Here is a 23,369-nt window from a genome sequence, read left to right on the forward strand (position 1 = left end):
AAGGTATTTATCAAGAGGAGTTTGTGAGTTTTTTAAAGTTGCATTGTTTCCCACATGTCTTTAGAAAATTAAGACATTAAATAAAATATGTTTTGTTTTTTTTACATAATTGTCATATTACCAAGGTATTTTTCACACATGGCGTAGGCATACTACAACTATAGCCAAAAACCACATTCTGATACTCTTCATGAGTATGGTGATACCATATGTGTAAGACTTTTTTTTCACAGCCTAGCCACATAGAGAGAAAGAGAGGCCCAGCATCCAAGGAGCACATTCTAACATTATCAACTTTAAGAGCTGACATTCTTCTGATACTTTTGCATCAGTATTTTTGCTTTGAAAATGACTTAGAACCCCCAAACATTATATTTTTTAGCAGAGGCCCTAGGGAATAAAATGGTGGGTTTTACAATTTTTTTTTATAACACACGGTATTTGCGCAGCTGTTTTTTAAACGCAATTTTCTTGTGAAATAATATAATTTAACAAATTGTAATACACACAGACATGATATAATACCCAATTTGTTGATAAATTATAAAATATGGTGTTGCAACAAGTAAATAGATACAAAACATGTCACGCTTTAAAATTGTGCGCGCTTGTGGAATGACTCCAAACTATGGTATTTAAAAATCTCCATAGACGGTGCTTTATAAGCTTTTACAGGTTACCAGTTTAGATTTACAGAGGAGGTCTGGTGCTAGAATGATTTATTTCATTTGGATGTTCATGGCAATACCTCACATGTGTGGTGCAATCACCATTTACATATGCATATAGCACCAACACCAACCCATGTGTTCACCTTTGCACGTGAGCACATGAAGATGGGGGCGCTTTAAATTATTTATTTGGTGTTTTTACACTGTTTCTTTAAATTTAAACAGATGTTGATGTTGTGGTTGGACACTGACAGATGTTGATGTTGCAATGAGACACTATTGCAGATATCAAAGGGACACTAGTACACTGTGACAGATGTTAATGAGACACTGGTACACTGGCAGATGTTTTTGTGCACTTGTGCTCTGTGACAGATGTTGATCATCCACCGTCGGGCACCAACAGATGTTGACAGTCCACTAGGGACACTGACAGATGTTGATGTTGCAATTGGATGCTCACAGATGTTGAAATGGGACACTATTGCAGATGTTGATGGGGCACTTGTACACTGTGACAGATGTTGATCGTCCACTGGTGGACACCGACAGATGTTGATCGTCCACTGGTGGACACCGACAGATGATGACGGTCCACTAGGGACGCGACAGAATGGGACACCGATAAGTGTCCAATGGGACACCGATAGATGTTGATGTTGTGATGGGACACTGACAGAAGTTGATGTTGCAATGGGACACTATTGCAGATGTTGATGGGGCACTGGTACACTGTGACAGATATTTTTGTACACTTGTACACTGTGGTAGATGTTGACCATCCACCAGCAGACACTGACAGATGTTGACTGTCCACTAGGGACACAGACAGATGTTCATGTTACAATGGGACGCTGACAGATGTTGATGTTGCAATGGGACACTATTGCAGATGTTGATGGGACACAGGTACACAAGGACAGATGGTGCTTTGTGCACTGGTGTGGGATGGCTGCAGTCTGTGTGATCTGTGTGTAGCTGAACAGTAAAATCATCAGCTACACACACATTGCTTACAAGCTTCAGCGACCCCCCTCTTCCTCCCCCACACTGAGCTCTCACTTAGCTCAGGAGGAAAGCCAGCACACAAGAACATGCCTGTTTGCATTATGTGATGGCTGTGATTGGACACAGCCATCACATGATCGGGAGGGCCAATCATCGAGCCCATATCCCAATCTGGGATGTTCTGTGTCCAAGGGAGGACATGGGCCATCACAGGATTGAGCTTCTGCACAGTTCCAGGTTTTGACGGGGCATATAGGTACGTCCATTCAGAATGGCGCTTGTCCTACCTGGCCACTTATGTATAGTGGCTGGGTGGAAAGTGGTTAAAGTTCTTTGTTAATGAACATAATTATTGTTGTCATGATTTCTAGCTTATTTATTTATATAAATCGTTTAATCTAACATATCTATAATAGTCACTAACAGTGGTGAAAGTGTATCTAAACCCAGAAACAAAAATGTAAGACATTACAGCATACCACTCCTTAGATGTGGTGGCTGAATTAGATTTCTTTGTTAGTTTTCTTTTCCTTTATTTCATCTGTGGATTTTTCCAGTAACAAATTTCCTTTCTTAAGATTGCAACACTCACTCATTCTTCTATATTTGGAAAACACAAACAAGACTACGGAACACTACTCCTCTCCTATTATTAGACAAATAGATCCCTCAGTGAATAATGTAATTGAAGGATAAGTTCACCTTTGGGAACATGTTACATGTTCCATCCTGCAGCTCTCTCCCTGCTGATTTTCTCCCCACACCCACTGTCACACTTTGAAGTTATTTTAGAAGGTGAGCTTATCTTTTAATTCCATAAGCACATGTAGATCACAACATTTAGGACAAGGCCATTAGGCTTTTAATGCTTATTTTATTAGACCAGAAGTAGACAAATAAGAGACGGTCATTTTTAGGGTTTACACTTTAACTTAGATGTGTGCTAAACTGAGCATTTACTCACTTTTACTGTTGGTTTAATTTGCCTTTGGTGCACCAAATACATATCTGGATTTATTTCAAAGTGAGTCGATGACCAGAGGAAAGCATGCAGGTAGTATACCATGAGAATAAATAAAGATAGCAGAGTGTGTGTTTTAAGTGAAGTAAGGTGCATTTATTCATAAAACAAACAAATTGGCAACTCGCATACAGCCAGTAAAGGTTTACTTATGAAGAGGCTGAGGCTGGTTGGCTTTAAAACATGTTGCCACACCCCGGTTAGTGGTGTTTCAGGAAGTGATGTCACTTCTAGTCTGCTGTATACTCACCAGCTACTTTCTGCTTCCTGTTTTATATACTGCACTTAGTCTGGCGCCCACTTGTATTCTCTTAACCTTATAGGTATACTCAGCTGAAAGCCCTGAACATTTTATTTTGGACTCGAATCTGGCTCACTACTGTGCTGAGACCTACACCACCCAAGCCTGATTTTGATCATAAGTGAACTTTTACTGGTTGTATGTAAGCTGCCAATTTGCTGTTTTTATTCATAAATGTACCTAACTTATCACACTCAGATCACACCCAACGCTATCTTTATTTGTACTCCTAGAGTTTCGTCAGTCTCATAGAGGTGCTGCACAGAGTGTTTGCAGATCAGCAAGAATTCACTCTGGAGTTTACATTTGAGGACTTCACTCTTTTCCTATTGAACTCTATACATAAATGCTTTACACATTTGGGCATCATCCGACTCTATATCAGTGCGCCATAACCAATATCTATATGTGTACCATGAGAAGTCAGTGACATAATCATACAGTGATAAGGATGAGTGACCTACAGCCCACATCTTTTAAAATTAATTTTGCAATAGCAGCTCCCCCATTTCTTTAGTTCCAGGCTCAACTGAGAATGACATTGGAATGTCTCTTGCAAGTGACGGTAAAATAATTGAATCACCTGGTAGAACATTAGTGTTTATAATTTATATTTATTAGAGTGGTTAACAAACTGGGCAATCTTCCTGTTTTATTGCAGTTTCCTGTGGCCAGTATTTGTTCACTGACAGACTCCTGTGATGGTGCTGCCATCTCAGGATGCAGCAAATAGTATTTCAGCTGTCTGAAACAAATGGGAACAATTAATTTAGCATGACAAATTACCTGAAAATGTTGATGAATTCCACCTGTTGTGCTCAGAGGTAACAGTTGTTGAGATGATATATAGTATATCTTTCAGTGTGGCAAAGCACTGAAAAGATAGACTATGAAAATAAAAATTGGAATTCATTTTTATGTAAATGTTAAATATTCACATTATAGGGAGATTACAGGAAACTTCCTGAGATAAACATTCCTGTCATTGCTGACTTCTCATTCTAAAACTGCTAGTTGCATGGCTGGTATTATGACCCCTTCTGGCTTAAATTGTTTGAGTCACTAATCCAGAAAATGAGTGTAGATAAGACCTATGACTTTCTGGATTTACATACACTATATTGCCAAAAGTATTGGGACGCCATCCAAATCACTGGATTCAGGTGTTCCAACCACCCTCATGGTCACAGGTGTATAAAATCAAGCACCTAGGCATGCAGACTGCTTCTACAAACATTTGTAAAAGAACGGGTTGCTCTCAGGAGCTCAGTAAATTCAAGCCTGGTACAGCGATAGGTTGCCACCTGTGCAATAAGCCCATCCTTGAAATTTCCTTGCTACTAAATATTCCACAGTCAAAGTGGTAGGCCACGTAAAATTACAGAGCGGGGTCAGTGCATGCAGTTCGCAGAAGTCATCAACTGTCTGCAGAGTCAATAGCTAAAGACCTCCAAACTTCATGTGGCCTTCAGGTTAGCACAACAGTGCGTAGAGAATGGGTTTCCATGGCTGAACTGCTGCATCCAAGCCTTACATAACCAAGTGCAATGCAAAGCGTCAGATGCAGTGGTGTAAAGCGCTCCACCACAGGACTCTAGAGCAATGAGGACGTGTTATCTGGAGTGATGAATCATGCTTCTCTGCTTGGTAATCCAATGGATGTATCTGGGTTTGGTGGTTGCCAGGAGAACGGGACTTGCCTTACTGCATTGTGCCAAGTGTAAAGTTTGGTGGAGGGGGGATTATGGAGTGGGTTGTTTTTCAGTGGTTGGGCTTGGCCCCTTAGTTCCAGTGAAGGGAGCTCTTAAAGCATCAGCATGCAAAAACATTTTGGACAATTTTATGCTCTCAACTTTGTGGGAACAGTTTGGGGATGGCCCCTTCCTGTTCCAACATGACTGCAGACCAGTGCACAAAGCAAGGCCCATAAAGACATGGATGAAGGAGTTTGGGGTGGAGGAACTTGACTGACCTCAACCTGATAGAACACCTCTGGGATGAATTAGAGTGGAGACTGTGAGCCAGGCCTTCTCATCCAACATCAGTGCCTGACCCCACAAATGCACTTCTGGAAGAATGTTCAAACATTCCCATAAACTCACTTCTGAACCTTGTGGACAGCCTTCCCAGAAGAGTTGAAGCTGTTATAGCTGCAAAGGGCGGGCTAACTCAATATTGCAATTTAAGGATTAAGATTGGGATGCCATTAAAGTTCATGTGCGTGTAAAGGCAGGCGTCCCAATACTTTTGGCAATATATTGTATTTGTTTCTAGTCAATGAAATCATGGAAGCCCCTGAGTCTGCATAACATCCAGGCAACTTGCTTTTGCTGAAGAAGATCATCAGTGGAAGCCCCCATATTTCGTTTAGCAAAGATGAACTTTAAAGTGACCCTTGCTATTCCTCTTGCTATCCCAATAAATAATACCTATGTACAGATGCTGTTGTGAGCTCTTTATGTCTCCCTCATGATGTCACAACTCTTTAGTAATCACTAGATAACAGCTGTAAAAATTGGCTACATGTTCTGAAGAAACAGGACCGCAGTGTGTGCCTGTTTGCCTGGATTTAATGATCTCTCCTTTCTCACACGGCTGAAATTATTATTTTTTTCTGTTAGTTGGCAGCTCGCTGAGCTCCGATATATAATGACCTGTGAGCCAATTGAGAATACTTAAATTTCTATGGCAGGTAGGGTGTCATCAATACTTGGAGAAAGAGCTGATATAATATGAAGACAAGGGGGAGTTGTGCAGTTAAGAGAGAAGCCCTGTTTTTCTCCATTGCATTGGCTGGCCTGTGATGTTCACTGTGATGTATTGCTTACCATGAGCTGCTTGTCTTCCAATATCTCTTCACTTCACATTTCTTCATTTATCTCTTAAAAAGTGCATTGTATTGGTTTTTATAGTGACATATTTATTTATTATTCATTATATTTATTTTAAGTCATGTAATTACAAATGCTGTTTATGAACATTTCATATTTACCACTTGGAACCATTAAGTGGTGCACAAGAGGTTGTTGCACTTCAGAATTTGTATACTGATTTATTGCCATGCTGTGAAAATCCTGAAACGTTTGTGTAATGTGGTCTCCAATTTTGTAGGTCTCATCCCCTCTATACACCTGAATGAGCCAAATAAGGGACATGTCTTTCTCTTTGTTTACTGGCCTCTATGTGTTCTTACAGACTTTCAATAATATAATACCAGCCACGTAAGCAAAATAATGCTGGGCTTTATTATTGGAAAGCCCAGCATGCTCTGCATGCCCCCCCCTTTGCATGTTTATTTGTAAAATGAAGATATTAGGCAAGTGATGCAAAATGTAAAAATGATTAGCTCATAAAAAAAGAATCGATCTATTTCCCTTTTACAGTTTCTGAAAAATTCTACAAATTTCTAAATAATTTATTTTATGAAATAGGTAACATTGTTCTGTGTCCTAATGTTTTAATATATATGTTGCAGACTAACGGGATTCCATCTTCCTCCTCCTGTAACAAGCACGGGGCCTGTATTTTCATTACGACTGACCAGCGACTTTGCAGTAAGCGCACACGGCTTTAAAATATACTATGAAGGTAAGAGAACAATTTTATTTGGGCAATAATGACTTTTTTCAGTTAATGTTTCTCATGCCTTGGTTGGTAATTGACAATTGTTTTGTATTGAAGGACCATCTATACTATTATTTCCTAGCTAGAAATAACCGTCACTATGCTGAAAACGTTTTTGTATGAAAACAATGCAAGAGAATTATAGTAAAAAAGCAATACCTTAGTTAAAAAAAAAAATCTGGGGCACAGCGGTGAATGAAAATCCCTCACTTTCCTGACTGTAACATTGGAAACAAAGATATATTATCAGTTTAACACAGCTGTCAAGATGACATTGGGAAGCCACTAGTTTAACTGAGTCAGTTTGAAATGACAGGAACACATCTGATTTGTGTTCCAGTGTAGAAGCTGTAGGGCTTTCACTTAACCATTTTCTGTCTTTTTGAATATGAATGGTTTTGTTGAATTGTCTGTCTACACTGGAAAGATTATTTTGAGCTTGTTTTCCAGACAGCATAAGCTGCCAGATATTGAAAACTTCATCTTAGGTCCCTGACTTTGAACAATAATAATTACTATTTTTTAAAAGGAGGGCTAAAACTATTTTTAATCTGTCAGAGAGCACTTGGACCAACAGTAAATAAAGTAATATGTTTCCATTGTGTCTATCGGTGTCTGGGCTAAAAGTGTAACTTTAAAAGGACCCTTTCCCACCAAGCTTTAGCATCCCATTAGGTTGGTGTATATACCTGGAGGAGACTGGATGAAATTCAAGATCATGAGACCACTGTGTTTGACTGTTGAAGGGGTCACATGAACATCCATTCACTGATCTTCCTTTCCTGTTAACCAGTTAATGCTGGAGGTATGCATATATGCAACCTCTCAGAGGGTGGACTTTAATGCTGAGAGGTTGCATTTATGTATTCCTATGTCAGCATTTTCTTGTGCTGATAGCTCTCCCAACACAGTAACTGGTGGGTACCATAAAGCTTCAGATGCATACTTGTGATTGGGAGCTTTCCGAGCATGTGATTACTGTTACTGCCAGTAGCAATGGTCACATTATTGGCATTTGGAATCTCTTAAAGGGCCAGGAGGCGGTGGTGGCGGGAAGGGGTTATCAATCTGGCGACATGTAAAACATTACTTCCGGGTCCTGGCGTCACTTTCCCCAGCTAGTATGGCCAGGGTAGAAGCTAGTGAAGTGTGATCTTCACTTCATTAGTGTCATTGGATGGCAGGTGAGACGTCAGGGGTATTTGATGTCTCATTAAAGAGAAACTGTCACTATAAAATGCATCACATAGGGGACTGTTTGTCTCATACGTGATTAAAAAAAAGTTTTTTTTACATGTTGGCCAGATATTTACCAAAAAAATCAGTAATTTATTACATTTATGTGCCCTCAAACCAGCTTTTGCACATTGTTTCCTGAAATTTAGCCTTTCATAATCTTTTGTGATAATATCATGTGAAATAAATATTGGTTTGACAATCCAACATAAGGTTACTTGAAAAAAAACTTATTTTGTGTTGTGAGTGCTGCTTGTCTGCTGGCAGTTCTCTTGATCACAAACCCCGCCTCGCCTCCTGGCATCTAAAACCCATTAAAGGAACGGGAGATGCCAGCGCCAAGAGGTACCTTGCTTCCTTACTGCACTGATAATGTCCTATGGTTCCTCTCCTGACCCCACCTTCTGAAACTCCTCCTCTCAGCTCCTATGTAGTTCAGAAGGTAGGCTCTGTGAAATGTATGACACAGGAGTGGCTACTCACAGGACATAACTCAAGGAAGCAAATATGTGGGGTTCTTCAAAAAAATATTTTTTTTCAAAGTTCAAGACCATTCAGATTAATAAAAGTAGTAATAAAAGCGCTCATGCACAGTGGCAAATGCGTATGTAGGTTGCACCCACATATGTAAACAGTGTTCACACAAATGTTATAGTAAAAGCAACATTTCTAGTGCTGGACATACACTGTAACTCTAAATGGATAACCTGTAAAAATGTTTAAAGCGTTGGCTATGGAGATATTTAAGTACTGTGGTTTGACACCATTTCACGAGTGTGCCTATTTTCGAAGTGTGACATGTTAGATGTCTATGTACTCAGCGTAACATCATGTTTTATAGTTTATAAAAATAAATTGGGATAGATATATTTTTTTTGTATTAAAATTCAATAAAATGTATTTTTTCCCAAAACAATTGCATTTGCAAAAATTGCTGTGCAAATACAATGTGACATAAAACATTGAAACCCACCATTTTATTCTCTAGGGCCTCTGTGTGTATATATATATATATATATATATGTGTAAAATGTTTGGGGGCTATGATTTTTACATGTAGGAGAGAAATGTCAGAATAGGCTTGGGAAGCAAGTGACTATAATGATTTGAGAACGAAGCACGTCTAATCGGATGATCTCCAAACAATCCACTTTATTGAACCAAGATAAAACCAATACAGACGGGGAAATACAGTGGGGGACTGGCAGGTAAAAAGCTATAATAGCTTGATCACATAATTGCTCCTAGCTTGCCAATTGGACAATGAAGGTATATATATATCCAAGGTCACCAATCTACTCTCTCTCAGTCTCCTCCTCTCATTATGTTTCCTTTACTAGACTGGCATTACTTTGCAACAAAGCAAAGCCTGGTTGGTTTTAGTGTTGTAACTCCTTCTCTGGTCCTGTGGCCAGAGCTTTACATGAACTAATATACTGATTGACATTACTATCCCAGTCATTATGGTCTTTGTGACTGAAACATTAAGGGAAGATCTCTAAAAAAAAAGTCCCACTAACTGTTCTAACCACCCACCTCCGTAAACACTTACTTGACTCATTGCAAAACTGCTCCCTTAACTTCCTTCTTTCAGAAGAGACACTGTGGGTAAAGTGAGCCATAGGCTCCTGTTTCTGTCAGTCAAACTCCTGTGAGAGGAGAATGGATATCATTGCAATGAGCAAATAAGTACAACCTCTTTTGTATTTTAATACAAAATAAGCCTTTAATATCAATAATACAAAAATGTTGTTGTTTATACTCAAAGGGGGATAACATGGCAGCGGTTTAGACAAATATAGTCATAGTCAGGACTTTTTTCTCAGAGAATATGTGCAGGAATTCCCCTTTTTTGAGTCAGCCCTTGGCTCTGCCCCTACCCACCTCTGAGCACCATCTCTTGATTCCACCCCCTACCTATCTCATAGTATCACCAGTAATTTGTATGGAATTTGTTATTGATATGCTGTAAAATTGATCCTCTGCAGCCAGCAATAATATACACTTATTTCAACAATTGTTCCCCCCAGCAACAATAGACCACCCCATTAGCTAAATATCCCGCAGCAACAACAGACCCCTGCCAGCATTAATAGACCCTCCAGGAACCAACAATAACAGAACCCTCCCTCAACAGTAGATACCCCCAGCAACAATTCCCCCTCCAAGATCCTCCAGCACACCTCCGCAAAACTTGCTAATGCATACATTCAATGCTGGAGGTGCATTCTTCCATGTTCTTGCTGAAAAAATCCATGGTCATTGCCAATGTCAGATTTATAACAGTAGATTTCAGTAACACAAAGCACAAAAGAGGGGGGAGGGTAATTCCTCAAAAGCTATATATAACGATGTCAAACTGTGGAAGCACTGGGAGGGGAGGAGAGGAGAGAAGGGGAGGAAATGGAGTGGAAAATGGATATTTAGGGGAAGGAAAAGGTCAGGGCAAGGAAAATGGGGAGAGGTGGAAATTGGGTTCAGATGCAGGGTAACCATGTGGACCAAAGGTTATCATACTTAACAGGGCAGCTTTTACTCATATATGTCAGTTGATACATTGGCAGCCCATTTAAAATATTTGAACCCCAGTCACCATAGCACAAGGGGGAAGGGAGTTTCCATTTGAGAATTTTCTCCCATTTAGCGCAGTAGAACACATACAAGAGAAAGAGTTTAATATTTTTGGCTACTAAATACAAACAGTAGGCCGGACACTGCTGCTAGATGTCCAACTATTATTATTGGCTGGATTTCCACTGGGAAAATTCACCCTCAGTTACTGACACAGTAGTCACCAGGACAGGATGCGAAGAGAAAAATCCCCAACAGAGTCCCAGCAGGCAATACATACTGGCAGAGGTTCTAACCCTTTACTAATCTAATTTAAAACTAAAACAAAAGGTAACTTCTGTTATACTGTAACTCACATTTATATAGTTTATTTTAAGAATACGATGTTCACATGGCTACAGTTGTTTAATAAGACAACATTTCCCTTTTAAAACAACACGAACATCAAAAGAAGGTTGCTTAGTGATGTCTGCCTGTGGTTTCTTATTCAGTGCAGGGCCTATGTTCTCCAGATTGAGGGGCCTCCAAGCCATAAATCCTGTATGACTTTTAACCTGCTTTATCACACCCTCATTCCCAACTGTACAATATGAGACGTATATTTTCTTCCCCTCGAGCGTTAGACATGCATGTTGTCTTGTTCTAATAATGTTTTCTTGAAACAACATGTTTATTTTGGCCCAAATGGCACAAAGCTGACAGTATCTACTGACCTTTATAAAACTGGTGACTTCATCTATTGGGTATAGAAATTGATTTTTTTTCTTCAAGATATGTAAAGACATAGTAGAGACTGGACCTTGTAAATATTTTAAAAGAAGAAGGCATTGTACTTCTTCAGCAGAAAATAAACCTGCAAGGAGTGTAAATGCAAGAAGCTGCTTTTTTACTTTTTTAAAGTCTACCTAGACTTGGGTTGGAAATATTAAAGAGACCCTGTAACCAATATAAACAAACTGCAAGCAAAATAACAGAAACAGTTGAATATTTAAATGATTACTTGCAGCAATTTTTCTTTCCATTAATTAATTAATTGCAATGGACTTGTATTGTGCCCTTGAACTTGAAAGAAGATTTGACCACTTCAGAAAGAGTCCATGCCCTAGGAAAGCCTCCTGCCTCTCTTCAGGGAACAGGCCAAGGTCCTCCACCCCTTCACTCACCTACATACATAGGCTTTTATGTAGCAGCCAAGGGAGGAGTGAAATGGAAAACTAAAGAATGTCACTTAAGTAACAGCCCTAAGGCAGACCATACATTATGCAATGTTCCATTTTTAAAACACAGGTTAAAGGAAAGAAAATTGCTTGATTCCCCCATCAACACAATTAGTGTTGATGGGGGAATCCCTCCCATTGCACTAGCGGGAGGTTTCACAGGAGGTAGAACACAAATCAGTGCTATAGTTGCAGGCTGTGATCACACTTAAAAAACAAGACAGACTGAAGTTGATCAACTTTAGTACATCCAGCTTCCCCGTAGATGGATCAAAATGCATCCCGTTACTGCTGAACTGGCTGAATTTCTTCTCTTGCCAGCTTAAGTGTTCCAGAAATACATACAAATGAATCTGCAATGCTTAAATAGATGGATAGCTGTCAAATTCACTTCATATACATTCAACATCAGTGGTGACTCCAACCTTGACAGGTCGCATTACCAATGAATACACGCAAACATGAGGAATCCTAAAATAAATATTGTGATATTGATTGGTGTTTATTTAGCTAAAAGAGCATAGTGTAAAGACACCATCATGTAAAGAACCTTGATGCTTTTTGCACCTTTAGTGCTTACTCATAAGGTCTTTTGAGGACCTCAAAGAGGTGCTAAATGTATCAAAGATCTTTGCATGCTGCTGTTTGTGCACTGTAATCAAAACTTATTTGAAGATTCCTTATGTGTATGTACTGTCACTGACAGCTCTAAAGCTAGCCATAGAACCAGCATTTTGGATTTCTATCATGTGATTATGACCAGTGGTTATAGACACTAGCAGTAATCACTGTGTTCTATTGAGGGGAACAGCTCCCCACGCCCCAACCTGTTTAGCTCATTAAATGAAAGTAAGGTTAAAGCGGAGCTCCACCCAAAAGGGGAAGTTCTGCTTTAAGGACTGCTCCCCCACTCCCCCTTAAGGATTGGCACCTTTGGGGGGCGGCACCTAGGCGATCGGAAATGGAAGGTGTACTCTCTCCCTCACTTCCTGTAGTCTTTTGGGACACGTGACAGGTCCTAGAAGACTACAGGACCGTTCATGAAGCACAGTGCTACTCGTGCATGCGCAGTGGGTACCCGGCTGTGAAGCCGCAAGCTGTCACAGCCGGGTGCCCACACTGAAGATGCCTGCCTCCTGGAATACAGGACGGCCGGTGAAATGGGCTGTGGGGGACAAACCACGGGACCGAGGGACAGGTAACTGACTATTTTTTAAAAGTCAGCAGCTACAGTTTTTGTAGCTGCTGACTTTTAATTTTTTGACATGGTGAGTGGAACTCTGCTTTAATAATATAACAGATTACAAAAGCTTCAGTTTTACTCAAATTAGTTGATGCAAAAATGAATACACCCCACAACAAAAACTACTGCATCTATTTTTTTTATGACCTCCATGATTTATAAGGACAACACCAAGTATTCTAGGCATGGAATGAACAAGTTGGCGACATATTGCAACATCTATCTTTTTCCATTCTTTAAGAACAACTTTTTTTAGAGCCCGGATGGTGGATGGAGAGTGACGATCAATCTGTCTCTTCAGAATTCCCCATAGGTTTTCGATTGGGTTCAGATCAGAAGAATCACTTTCACCCTGTTCTTCAGAAATGAAATTCCTTAGATATGTTTTGGATCATTGTCATGTTGGAAAAGTGTACGACAACCAAGGGCACGGAGTGATGGAAGCATCTTCTCTTTCAATATAGAGCAATGCATCTGTAAATTCATGATACCATCATTGAAATGCAGCTCCCTGACACCAGCAGCACTCATGCAGCCCCATAGAAGGACACTATCACCACCATGTTTCAGTGCAGGCACCATGCATTTGTCTTTTTCTTGAAGCAATCAGTTCCAAAAACATTTATCTTGGTTTCCTCACTCCAGAGTACAGAGTTTCAGTAGTCTTTTTTATTCAACCTGAGTCCTGGAAAATTCTAGGTGGACTTTTTTGTGCAAGGGCATTAGGAGAGGCTTCCTTCATGGACGACACCCACGCAAGCCATTCCTCTGCAGTGTACGCCGTATTGTGCCATGGGGAACAATCACCCTAGTTTGGCTTTCTACTTCTTTAGCTAACTGCAGTGAATTTGCATGGTGATTTTCTTCAACCCTTCTCATCAGAAGACACTCCTGTTGAGGTGTTAACTTCCATGGACGACCTGGACATCTTTGTTAAATTTTTGTATCACTTTTGCTACAGTATTCTGACTGGTATTTAAGCCTTGCGTATCTTCTTGTAGTCTTCACCTTTCTTGTGTAAAGAAATTATTTTCTTTCTCAGGCCTTGTGACATTTCTCTTCCATGTGGTGCCATTGCTGACAGCATGAAATGGGAAGGGGCTTCTTTGCTAAGTAATGCCCTTTTATAATCAATTGCCTGCTGGACACCTGTTTAATGAATAATTAGACTCACCTGTAATTGAATTCTTGTTAATTAGGATTTTGTCTAAAATGTAGCTTTGCTCCTAAGACTTTCATTGGGGTGTATTCATTTTTGCAACATGGTCTTGAATTAATTTGTTGGGAAAAATCCTTTTTTTGTGTGTGCAAACTAACAAATCCTGTTTGCAATCAATGGACCGCATTTGTGGGAGTATTTTGTAGTATAGTGGATTCTGAAAGTAAAGTAAAGGTTTTCGGACAAATCTGTCGGGGTGTACTCATTTATGCTGAGCACTCTGTGTGTGTGTGTGTGTGTGTGTGTGTGTGTGTGTGTGTGTGTGTATATATATAAAATATTTATAATGTCAGCAGACTTTGTTAATTTTATTTTTATATTTTATAATAAATATTCGGGAGCGTATATACATTGCACTAGTAAAATTTACAGAAAAATGTACAGTATTTCTATCTATCATCTATGTATTTTCTCTCTCTATCTTTCAATCATTCTTCCTACCTAGTCATATATATTCCTACCAGCAATGCACCTTTCATTTTTATGTTATTGTTGTTTTGAACTGAAATTAATGTTAAGCTCTAAAACCTATTTGCCTCACCACTGACTCTTGCAAAATAAAATTGATTTTTTTTCCTCTAGTGCATTAAGTGGTAGATATATCATTAAGCAAACTTTAATTAAAAGACAACTAATGCATTCAATTTTGAACCTTTTTAAGTGTGTTAACACTCACTGACCAAAATACAGTCTATTTGACAATGATGGAGCATTACACTAATGTGTCAATAAATGCCAGACATAACAGTTAATATATAAAGCACAATTATCTGCTGTGACAGTTAGTCTTCTAACAATTGGGAATTAGAGGCATGGACTTTTTAGGCACCGCAATACACAATTAAGTTATACAAATACAAAATGTCTTTATTATTGCATAGTTAAAGGCAGCTTAAAACATATTATAAATACACCTAATGGAGATAGACGCAGTTACCCCTTGATTACAGATAATAAATAATACAGAATCAATAACCAATGTTATGTTGAGTTGTGCCACCATCACTTCATATCTGCTCATCTGCTCAACATGTTTCACAGGAGGCCACTTTTCAGGAGCTATAGAAGTAATAATAAGGAATAATATGTATGGAAAGTACATGAAGCACTAGTACACCGGCGCTGGCTGGCGTCAACACAACTTCTTTCTGGGCAAGTGGTGAAGTTTTGAAGCTGGTCTGCAAATACAGTCCGTATGCAGGAAGAGAGTGATTCTGCTGAACAGAGCTTTTTTTGTGGCATCTAATATGTAAAGTCATAATTCTTTAGTTTATGTATTAAGCACCCCATATTAAGGCCAATGCTACAGTAATTTTTGGACACTCCTTGGAGGTGTCAGCAGATACTCGAGTCTACTACCCCTTTTGGTCAATTGGTTGTTTCCCTTCTCCCCTTATTTTCAGGGCGTCTCACTGGATATGGTGCTTATTATACAAATGAATCTATGAATAGAGATGGGCATGATGAAAAAAATTAGTTTAGTTTTGCTTCAGATTCATTTGTTAAGTCAATCATTTTATTTTGGCATATTTGTTATGTTAGAACGATTCATTTTCGGAATTTGTTTTGCATAGTCGGATTCATTTTTTTATATTCATAGTAATAGATTCATATTTTCAAATGTTATTTCCGAAGTTTTAGATTCATTCCTTATGTTTCCAGTTGGACTTTGCATTGCAACTTGATTGCGACTTTCTTGCGACTTTGATGTGACTTGGAAATCCTGCAACTTACTTGGAACTTGCTTGCGATATTGATGTGACTTCCTTGAGATTTTGATGCGACTTGTACGTCTTATGACTTGCTTGCGTCTTTGGCCAATTATAACAATACAGAGTGTGACACATATTATTGAACTTACAAAACCCATTGAAGCTGCAAACAAATGAAACAAACAAACAAACAAACAAACACCGATGAATTCATTGTTTTCGTTACAATTTATTTCAGATTTGTTGAAATTCGTTACTATTGTGATTCGGAGTTTCGGATACATCCGAATCTCCAAATAACAAAAATTTTGTCCGGCTTTTTGTAACAAAACAAATTGCACATGTCTATTTATGATTTCAAGAGGTAGCTACAGATAATGTTCATCCTAATATGATACTTTTTTACGGTGCCTGGTGTCCTTCACCCACCAAGGGTCTGTGATGTTATTGAGCTTCATGCACTTTCCATACATATCATTCTTTATTATTACACCTTTAGCTCCTGAAGAAGTGGCCTCCCGTGAAACATGTCGAGCAGATGAGCAGATGTGAAGTGATGGTGCACCCCTGAACATAATATTGGTTGTTGATCATGTATTATTGCTTATCTGTAATCAAGGGGCAACCATTTCTATTTCCGTTGGGTGTATTTATATTTAGTTTAAGCTGCTTTTAACTATGTATTAATAAAGACATTTTGTATTTTAATAAATTCATTGCGTACAGTGGTGCCTAGAAAGTCCATTCAGTTAGTTGTACTAAATAGGCACTTCAAGTTGTTATCACTAGATTCCAAATGACCAGTCAGTACTCAGAATATTAACTATTGAGTTTTCTAACAATATTAGCAAAGACTTAATCCTCTGAGTGAAATGGTTCATGCAACAACATAAAGAGCTTACTCTCATCAAGCACAGAAAAGAGACATAGGGAACACTGAGACCTTTGCATAATATATATATATATATATACTTCTGAACTTATTTGTTTTGGTTTCTTTGTATGTATGGATTGCATGGGTTGTTACCAACATATGGTGAAAATGTAACCTCCTGGCGCCGGCCAAACAGTCGCACATTTGCATTCTATTAAAAAAAAAACTATATGTGCTGAGAGCACGCATCCTGCGCTCTCCCAGCACACATTTCCAGTACTCACGGAAAGTTCCCAATCTCCTCTTTCGATCATTACCTTTCTTGATCATGTGGCCGCCATGACGGCATGTTATGGCGGTCACATGACCCTAAACTCTGCCCCGCCTCCCGGCTTCTGAAACCCTTAAAGGGCCGGAAGGCGTCAGCGCCAAGGGGTTAATGTCAATAGCTAGTAAAAAATAGGTTTAGAGATTCAAATATAAATTACTGTATCACCCAATATATGGCTTCCATCCAGTAGCCAAAAAATATGCAGACCAACAAAGAGATTTGTGAAAAGAGATTCACAAGAAAGCGGCTACATTATGGACAGAATGCAATACTCAGAAAAATTTCCAAAAATTATGCTTTATTACACATTAATGATTGACAATCGGGCAATCGCCCTGGTTTACCATCACCTCAGTATGAGACAATACACACAGACCTAAAACCATTAAAATCACACCAAGACTGATCTAGATATATATGTGCTGCAAAGGCTATGACAACCATAGTCTAAAGCATTTGCAGCACCGCACATTGGTTACATTCCCTGTAGGAGGTGTTTTCAAAAAATTGTACCATAGGTATATAATATCACATGCTATGCAAATAAGCAAATACAATTACCACGTGGAGAGAAGCATAACCCTAAGCCTATACAAGGCAATGTGGGTAAAAAATTGAATGAAAAAAGGGGGGATAAACTCCAGTAATATGATTATGGATTCATGCAGTACAACCCTGTAAAGGCACATGTGGTTGGGGCCCATATATCTGTGGTAGACGCAAATAGTTGCAAGCATTCTTAAAGATGAAAGAGTCCCTGTTGATGTCTTGATGGAGAGATGAATGCAAATAGCAGAGGCCTGCTTTATATGGCGATTGCCCGATTGTCAATCATTAATGTGTAATAAAGCATAATTTTTGGAAATTTTATCACATTCTGTCCATAATGTAGCCGCTTTCTTGTTAATGTCAATAGCACCTTTAGAAATGTATTTACCTAGAAAAATGGTAAGGTATTCAATACTTATTTTATTTGCTGTGTGTATATATATATATATATATATATATATATATATGTATATATATATATATATATATATATACATATACACACCTTAAATCAGGTATTTATATAGCGAAAAAAATGTACACAGAACTTTACATATTTTGTACATTCACATCTGTTCCTGCCATCAAGGAGATTACAATTTAAATCCCTTCCTTACCTGCATGCACATACTAGGGCCAGTTTGGATTGGAGCCAATCAGTTAGCTCCAGGGCTTCCTATGTTTCTAAAGATTGCTCCATAGTAGAACAATTTAGGCAGGAGACAATTAACACACCAGCAGGTCTCAGGAGTGTAGTAGGAAACTGGAGTATCAGGAGGAAAAGCCACCTAAGCACAGAGAGAATGTGAAAACTCTGAGAAGGTACTGTTATGATTGGGATTTGAATTAATTTGCTTGGACTTTTGTTTAGGGGCAGACCAACAGAAGTTGAGAGAAATCCCCATCCTTGTTCAAATCACAACAGTTGAGCCAATTAGCCCATTAACATTATCCCATTAAAAGGAGCACCTGACCCCAAGGACAAAGTTTTCAGCTAATCCCCTTAATTAATGACATATTTGCATTATGCAACTAGCTAATTGGATTCAGCTTTACCCACCTAACCTTTACTGAGATACAAAATCTGTATAATTTATGTATGTTTGTAATTAAAGTTTAACACCACATAAAAATTAAAAAATAAATAGCCTATCAGTAATTAAAATAAAATAAAAATAAATAAAGCCCTCACTAGAATACTCCCCTAAAGACTCACCGCCCCCTCTTGATGCTTTTGCTTGTTTTCTGGGTTAAATGAAGCCCAATGTTATTCAACCCACTTTTTGTGAGTCCAGAGTGTCATGAGGTGTGGCTTAGCCATTCAGAGTGCTGAAGCCTGCGATTTTGGAAGGAAGACCCGGTGAATATGGAGTTGCCTACAGCATCGACAGCGCGCCACCCGGTGGGCTTTATTTTTAGGTAAGTCTGTTATAATGTGCTAGCATGCAGTGCATATTAGCACATTATGACTTATACTGCCCGGGGCCCAATTTTGTTTTTTTTTACTGTGGTTTACTACCGCTTTAAAGTCCCTCATTAAACCCCTCCCCAGAGGGGATGGATATTGTTGAGACTGCAGATCATGTAGTATGTAGATATCAATGCAGAGGTGAGGCACTCACAGGACTTTGTAGGATAAGCTTTCCTTTGATCCTGATTGGATTGATTCCATGATCGTTGTAGAATCTTTGTTGCATGGGTTTCCTCCAAAAGGGTTATCCCCTTATTCCTTGCCTCCCTTCCCCTTGGCATTTTTTTTCTTTATATACACACCTTCTTTCTGCTCTTCTTACTTCAAGTAGTGGGTACTTCTGCATAGGGCAGCTCTCTACAGTAGGGCCCTCCCTTGTCACCATTTTTCTCTTGGTGTCAGGGAAATCTGTTAGAAGTAACTCATGCTGATAGCAGAGGAATGAAGCAGTAGAAAGAAATTACACTTAGTACTCTTAATTGAGACAAGTACACATCATACAGGGATATGCTTTGTTCATATTTAATGTCTGAGATGTACAACCACTTTAAATGCTATATCTAAGGTGAAAGCTTATCCTACAAAAACAGAAAAAAAAAATTGGGCTCTGGGCAGTTTAAGTCATAATGTGCTAGTATGCACTACATACCAGCACATTATAACAGCCTTACCTGAAAATAAAGCCCCCCAGTAGCGCGCTGTCACCACTGTAGGCACCTCCATCTTCACCTGGTCTTCCTTCCAAATTTGCAGGCTTCAGTGCTATGAATAGCTGAGTGGCCATGATGTCATCATCCATAAAAACCTTTTGGACAATATTTGAAGAACCGCTATGTATTGGCAAATATATACACTGATCTGTGTGTCATGGGAATACTGACATTTGTACAAGGGACAAAGATCACTTATATAGTACTAATAATAATAATAATAATAATACTGTATATCGTACTGTTAACATAAAATTTATAATTTATTTTATATTACATAAAAAGCAATATACAGTATATCAGTTAAAAGAATGTTTATAGAAAACCAGCGCTGTGTATATCCAGTTACAATCAGGTTAAAATGTTAAAATCTTGGTAATAGCACTTAACATCAAACCGTTTTGCTGTTCCTCGAGAGCTGGAATATTGGTTAGTAAGAATATTTCAATCTATGAATTAAAATATCAAAACTTAACACTGAAAATAGATTTGTCCATACAAAATACAAAGTGTATACAGAAAACTGTCCTAGAATCTGGGTCTCATATAAGAAACTATATAGTGATCTATGTTTACTATGTGAGCTGCACCGAGTTTGTTAATACGACTAAATCGTGTGTCAGGACCCTACTGCTATATACTAAATACGCGTATAACCAAAATATCATTCCAATACTGTCGAACCACAAAACTAATGCTAAGAATTATAATTACTAATAATTGCTGGAGAGATTGTGGCCTGATCGGCTTCCTTGTACATATTTAGTGGCTATGTCTGCACTTTGAACAGTTTTTGAAAACAATGTTTTAATTTATAATATCTGTTACCCCTGTTTCCTGTACACCTGATATTACTCTAGCGTTGTTGAAAATTGGTATAGATAAATGACCTTCCTATCTTCATACATTTTTGCAGCCCGACTATCTATTGCGAGGCAATGGAAAAGCCAAGATCCGCCTTCTCTTACTGATGTCATTGACACCTCGAATGACCATAGCCCTAAACAAAATTTATTTTCTAAAGCCCAACATGCTACCAATGTTTACCAACAATGGTCATCCAGGCTTCAAGATGCCAGATGTATATCCTTAATTTGATGGCTTCTTTCCCTAAGCCTCTTTACTTTCTAATTATTCCTAACCCCTCCAGAGCACTACACACAGATCTCCCCGTTCTAGTTCTCTTTCTTTTTTTTGGTCTTCTGATGTCTTGAATTTCCTTTTTTTTTTCTTGATAATATTTTATTTTATGGTTCTCTTATTGTTTTCACTACGAACTGTATTATTGGTAAGTAATTATTTTACCTACTGGGATATCCTCCACACAAAATTCATATTTTGATGCTCACAGGGATATTGATACAGTACATGTGTATTTACAATTCTCACTGGTTTATATTTGTATTTGACCACTTTCTTTTTATCTTCAATAAATATATAAAGTAAAAAAAAAACTTTACTAATAGTCATCCATTGTGGCGGACACCATGATAAAAAACATAAGTGGTTATTGTAGATCCAAATCTTATTTTTTCCTGAAAAATCTGTGTGAGGATATATGAAGGGCATTTAAGTCATACTGGTACTTTTGAGTTTACATAATGAAAGAACAAATTTCAAGGAGTGGATACTGCATCTATTTTTTTTACATACTCCCCTGCTACATTTATACACTTATCTCAGCATTTAACTAATGCCTGGAAAGGTTAGGCGTAGAAAGATTTATCAGTATGCCTGAACCATCCTAGGACAGCCTGGTTCACTTCATCATCAGTGCTGAAATGCTGACCACAGAAAGATGTGTCTCTTCTGCAATTTCATACAGGTTATGCATCGATTTTCCAGGATCAGGCGTTCCACACACTGAATGTTCACAGGAATGACTGTTGTGGGCTGGGAACGTCCAGGATCATCACTGATGGATGTACGGCCATATTTGAAATGTTTACACCATTTAAACATCTTACTGTTGCTGAGTGTCCCATCACCATGCTGTGCTTGAAGTCTTCTTTAGATATCTTTGGGTTTTACACCTTCGTTCACAAGAGCAACATTTCATCACCATACGCTGTTGAAACACTGTTGTCTGCCATCTTGATTACTGGTCTCTGGACTGGCCCACGAGATGTGTGCCGCCTATCAGTAATAGGATACCCTTGCCACTTACTATTGTGGGCAGTACCCCCATGCTAGCATCCCTTTTTATACCTATAAATTAAAAGTCCCAGTTTGACTTGAATGCCCTTCGTACATTAGTTGGACGAGAAGAAAAACACGCCACAAAGAGCACAGTTTTTGTTATTTTACCTTTATTACTAAAACCATCAAATAATTTCATAAAACATTCAGAAACCAAGTGCCCTTCAAACTACATAATGTATATTTTCTCATTTGACTGCTCATTGTGGGAATCCACCATTGATGGTATGTGGCAGCATTTAGTGCAGTGATGTCAGACTCTGCCCAGCACATTTATTTATGTAGACTTCATTATGGCCAGTTTAGAATTTATAGAAGGCAAGCAGAATATTTGGGATTTCTTGGAAGCAGACTGGAGCAGACAGTATAAAACACAGAAACAAACAAACACAGGAAGAACACAGCCTTCTATAGTTTAATAATAATCATCATCCTAAAATAATAATGTTAGTACAATGATGATAATAACAGTAATAATAAAAATAATATAGTATGAAAAAGCTAGGAAAGTGAAGCACTTAAAATGTGAATGTTTTTCAGCTGTAGGAGCTATTTATAAAGTTCCCTAAGCATGCAATATGCTATACTGCCACATAAAAGAAGTATATAACATGATAATGTGAAAAGACAGTAATTCACCATACATTAGAGAGCAGGAGAGCAAATTAGAATTTCAGGAATTCACTATCTGATGCATTTTAGAACAGAGAAGTGGCCTAAAGAGACGGGAGGTCTCAAGTATATGTCTAATACAAGATTTCTTGTGAAATTTAAGGACATTCAGGGAATTGAAAAAAAAAATTTGACCTTGAGAATATTATTAAAAAATATGTGGCAAATGGAGTGAATGCTTTTGCCTTAGATAAATGCAAATTGGATGTGTATAGAAGTATATAAAAAAACCCAATCATAAGAGCTACATTTAGTTAATTAATCTGACATATGTAAAATGGATAAAAAAAGTCTATATTGTGTCATGCCAAAGGCATACTACAAGTATTTTAAAAAGACACATATATAAGTAATAAAACTGTATAAAGTACTGTATTATGAAATATTCTCTACCTGTATATCTTTTTTTATTTAACCACTTGATGACAGCACACTGTAGCTTTACTGCTACAGTGTGGGCTGGCTGTGCAAAATTACATATACAGTGTTCCCTCGCCACTTCGCGCTTCATGTTTTGCGGCTTCAGTGCTTCGCGGGTCAGCAGCCACATTGTGGAAAGGAGCGTTGTTTCATGTTGATGCGCGAGAGAGAAGGATCCCTGCATGTCAACCAAAGAGATGAGTTGACGAGTACTGTACATACCACGGGCTTTCATAAAGGCGCGTGATTGGTTTCCGGTGTGACATCGACCAATAAGAGTATGAGTGGATTTATCCCTGTGAGTTGATTGTCTGCGCATC

At 38.4% G+C, this 23,369-nt stretch overlaps 1 protein-coding gene across 1 annotated transcript in view; it reads left to right on the forward strand.

Moving 5' to 3' along the window:
* The window catches only part of CSMD3 (CUB and Sushi multiple domains 3), a 1,455,553-nt gene that overhangs the window by 313,630 nt on the left and 1,118,554 nt on the right, over window positions 1–23,369 (forward strand). The window contains exon 3 of the mRNA XM_089664334.1: window positions 6,477–6,589. Within this exon, the coding sequence (XP_089520460.1) occupies window positions 6,477–6,589 (113 nt within the window). The remainder of the gene's footprint in view (window positions 1–6,476; window positions 6,590–23,369) is intronic.

Source organism: Staurois parvus, unplaced genomic scaffold, assembly GCF_062004578.1.
Source record: "Staurois parvus isolate SC_StPar_1 unplaced genomic scaffold, SC_StPar_1.0 ptg000047l, whole genome shotgun sequence".
Taxonomy (NCBI): Eukaryota; Metazoa; Chordata; class Amphibia; order Anura; family Ranidae; genus Staurois; species Staurois parvus.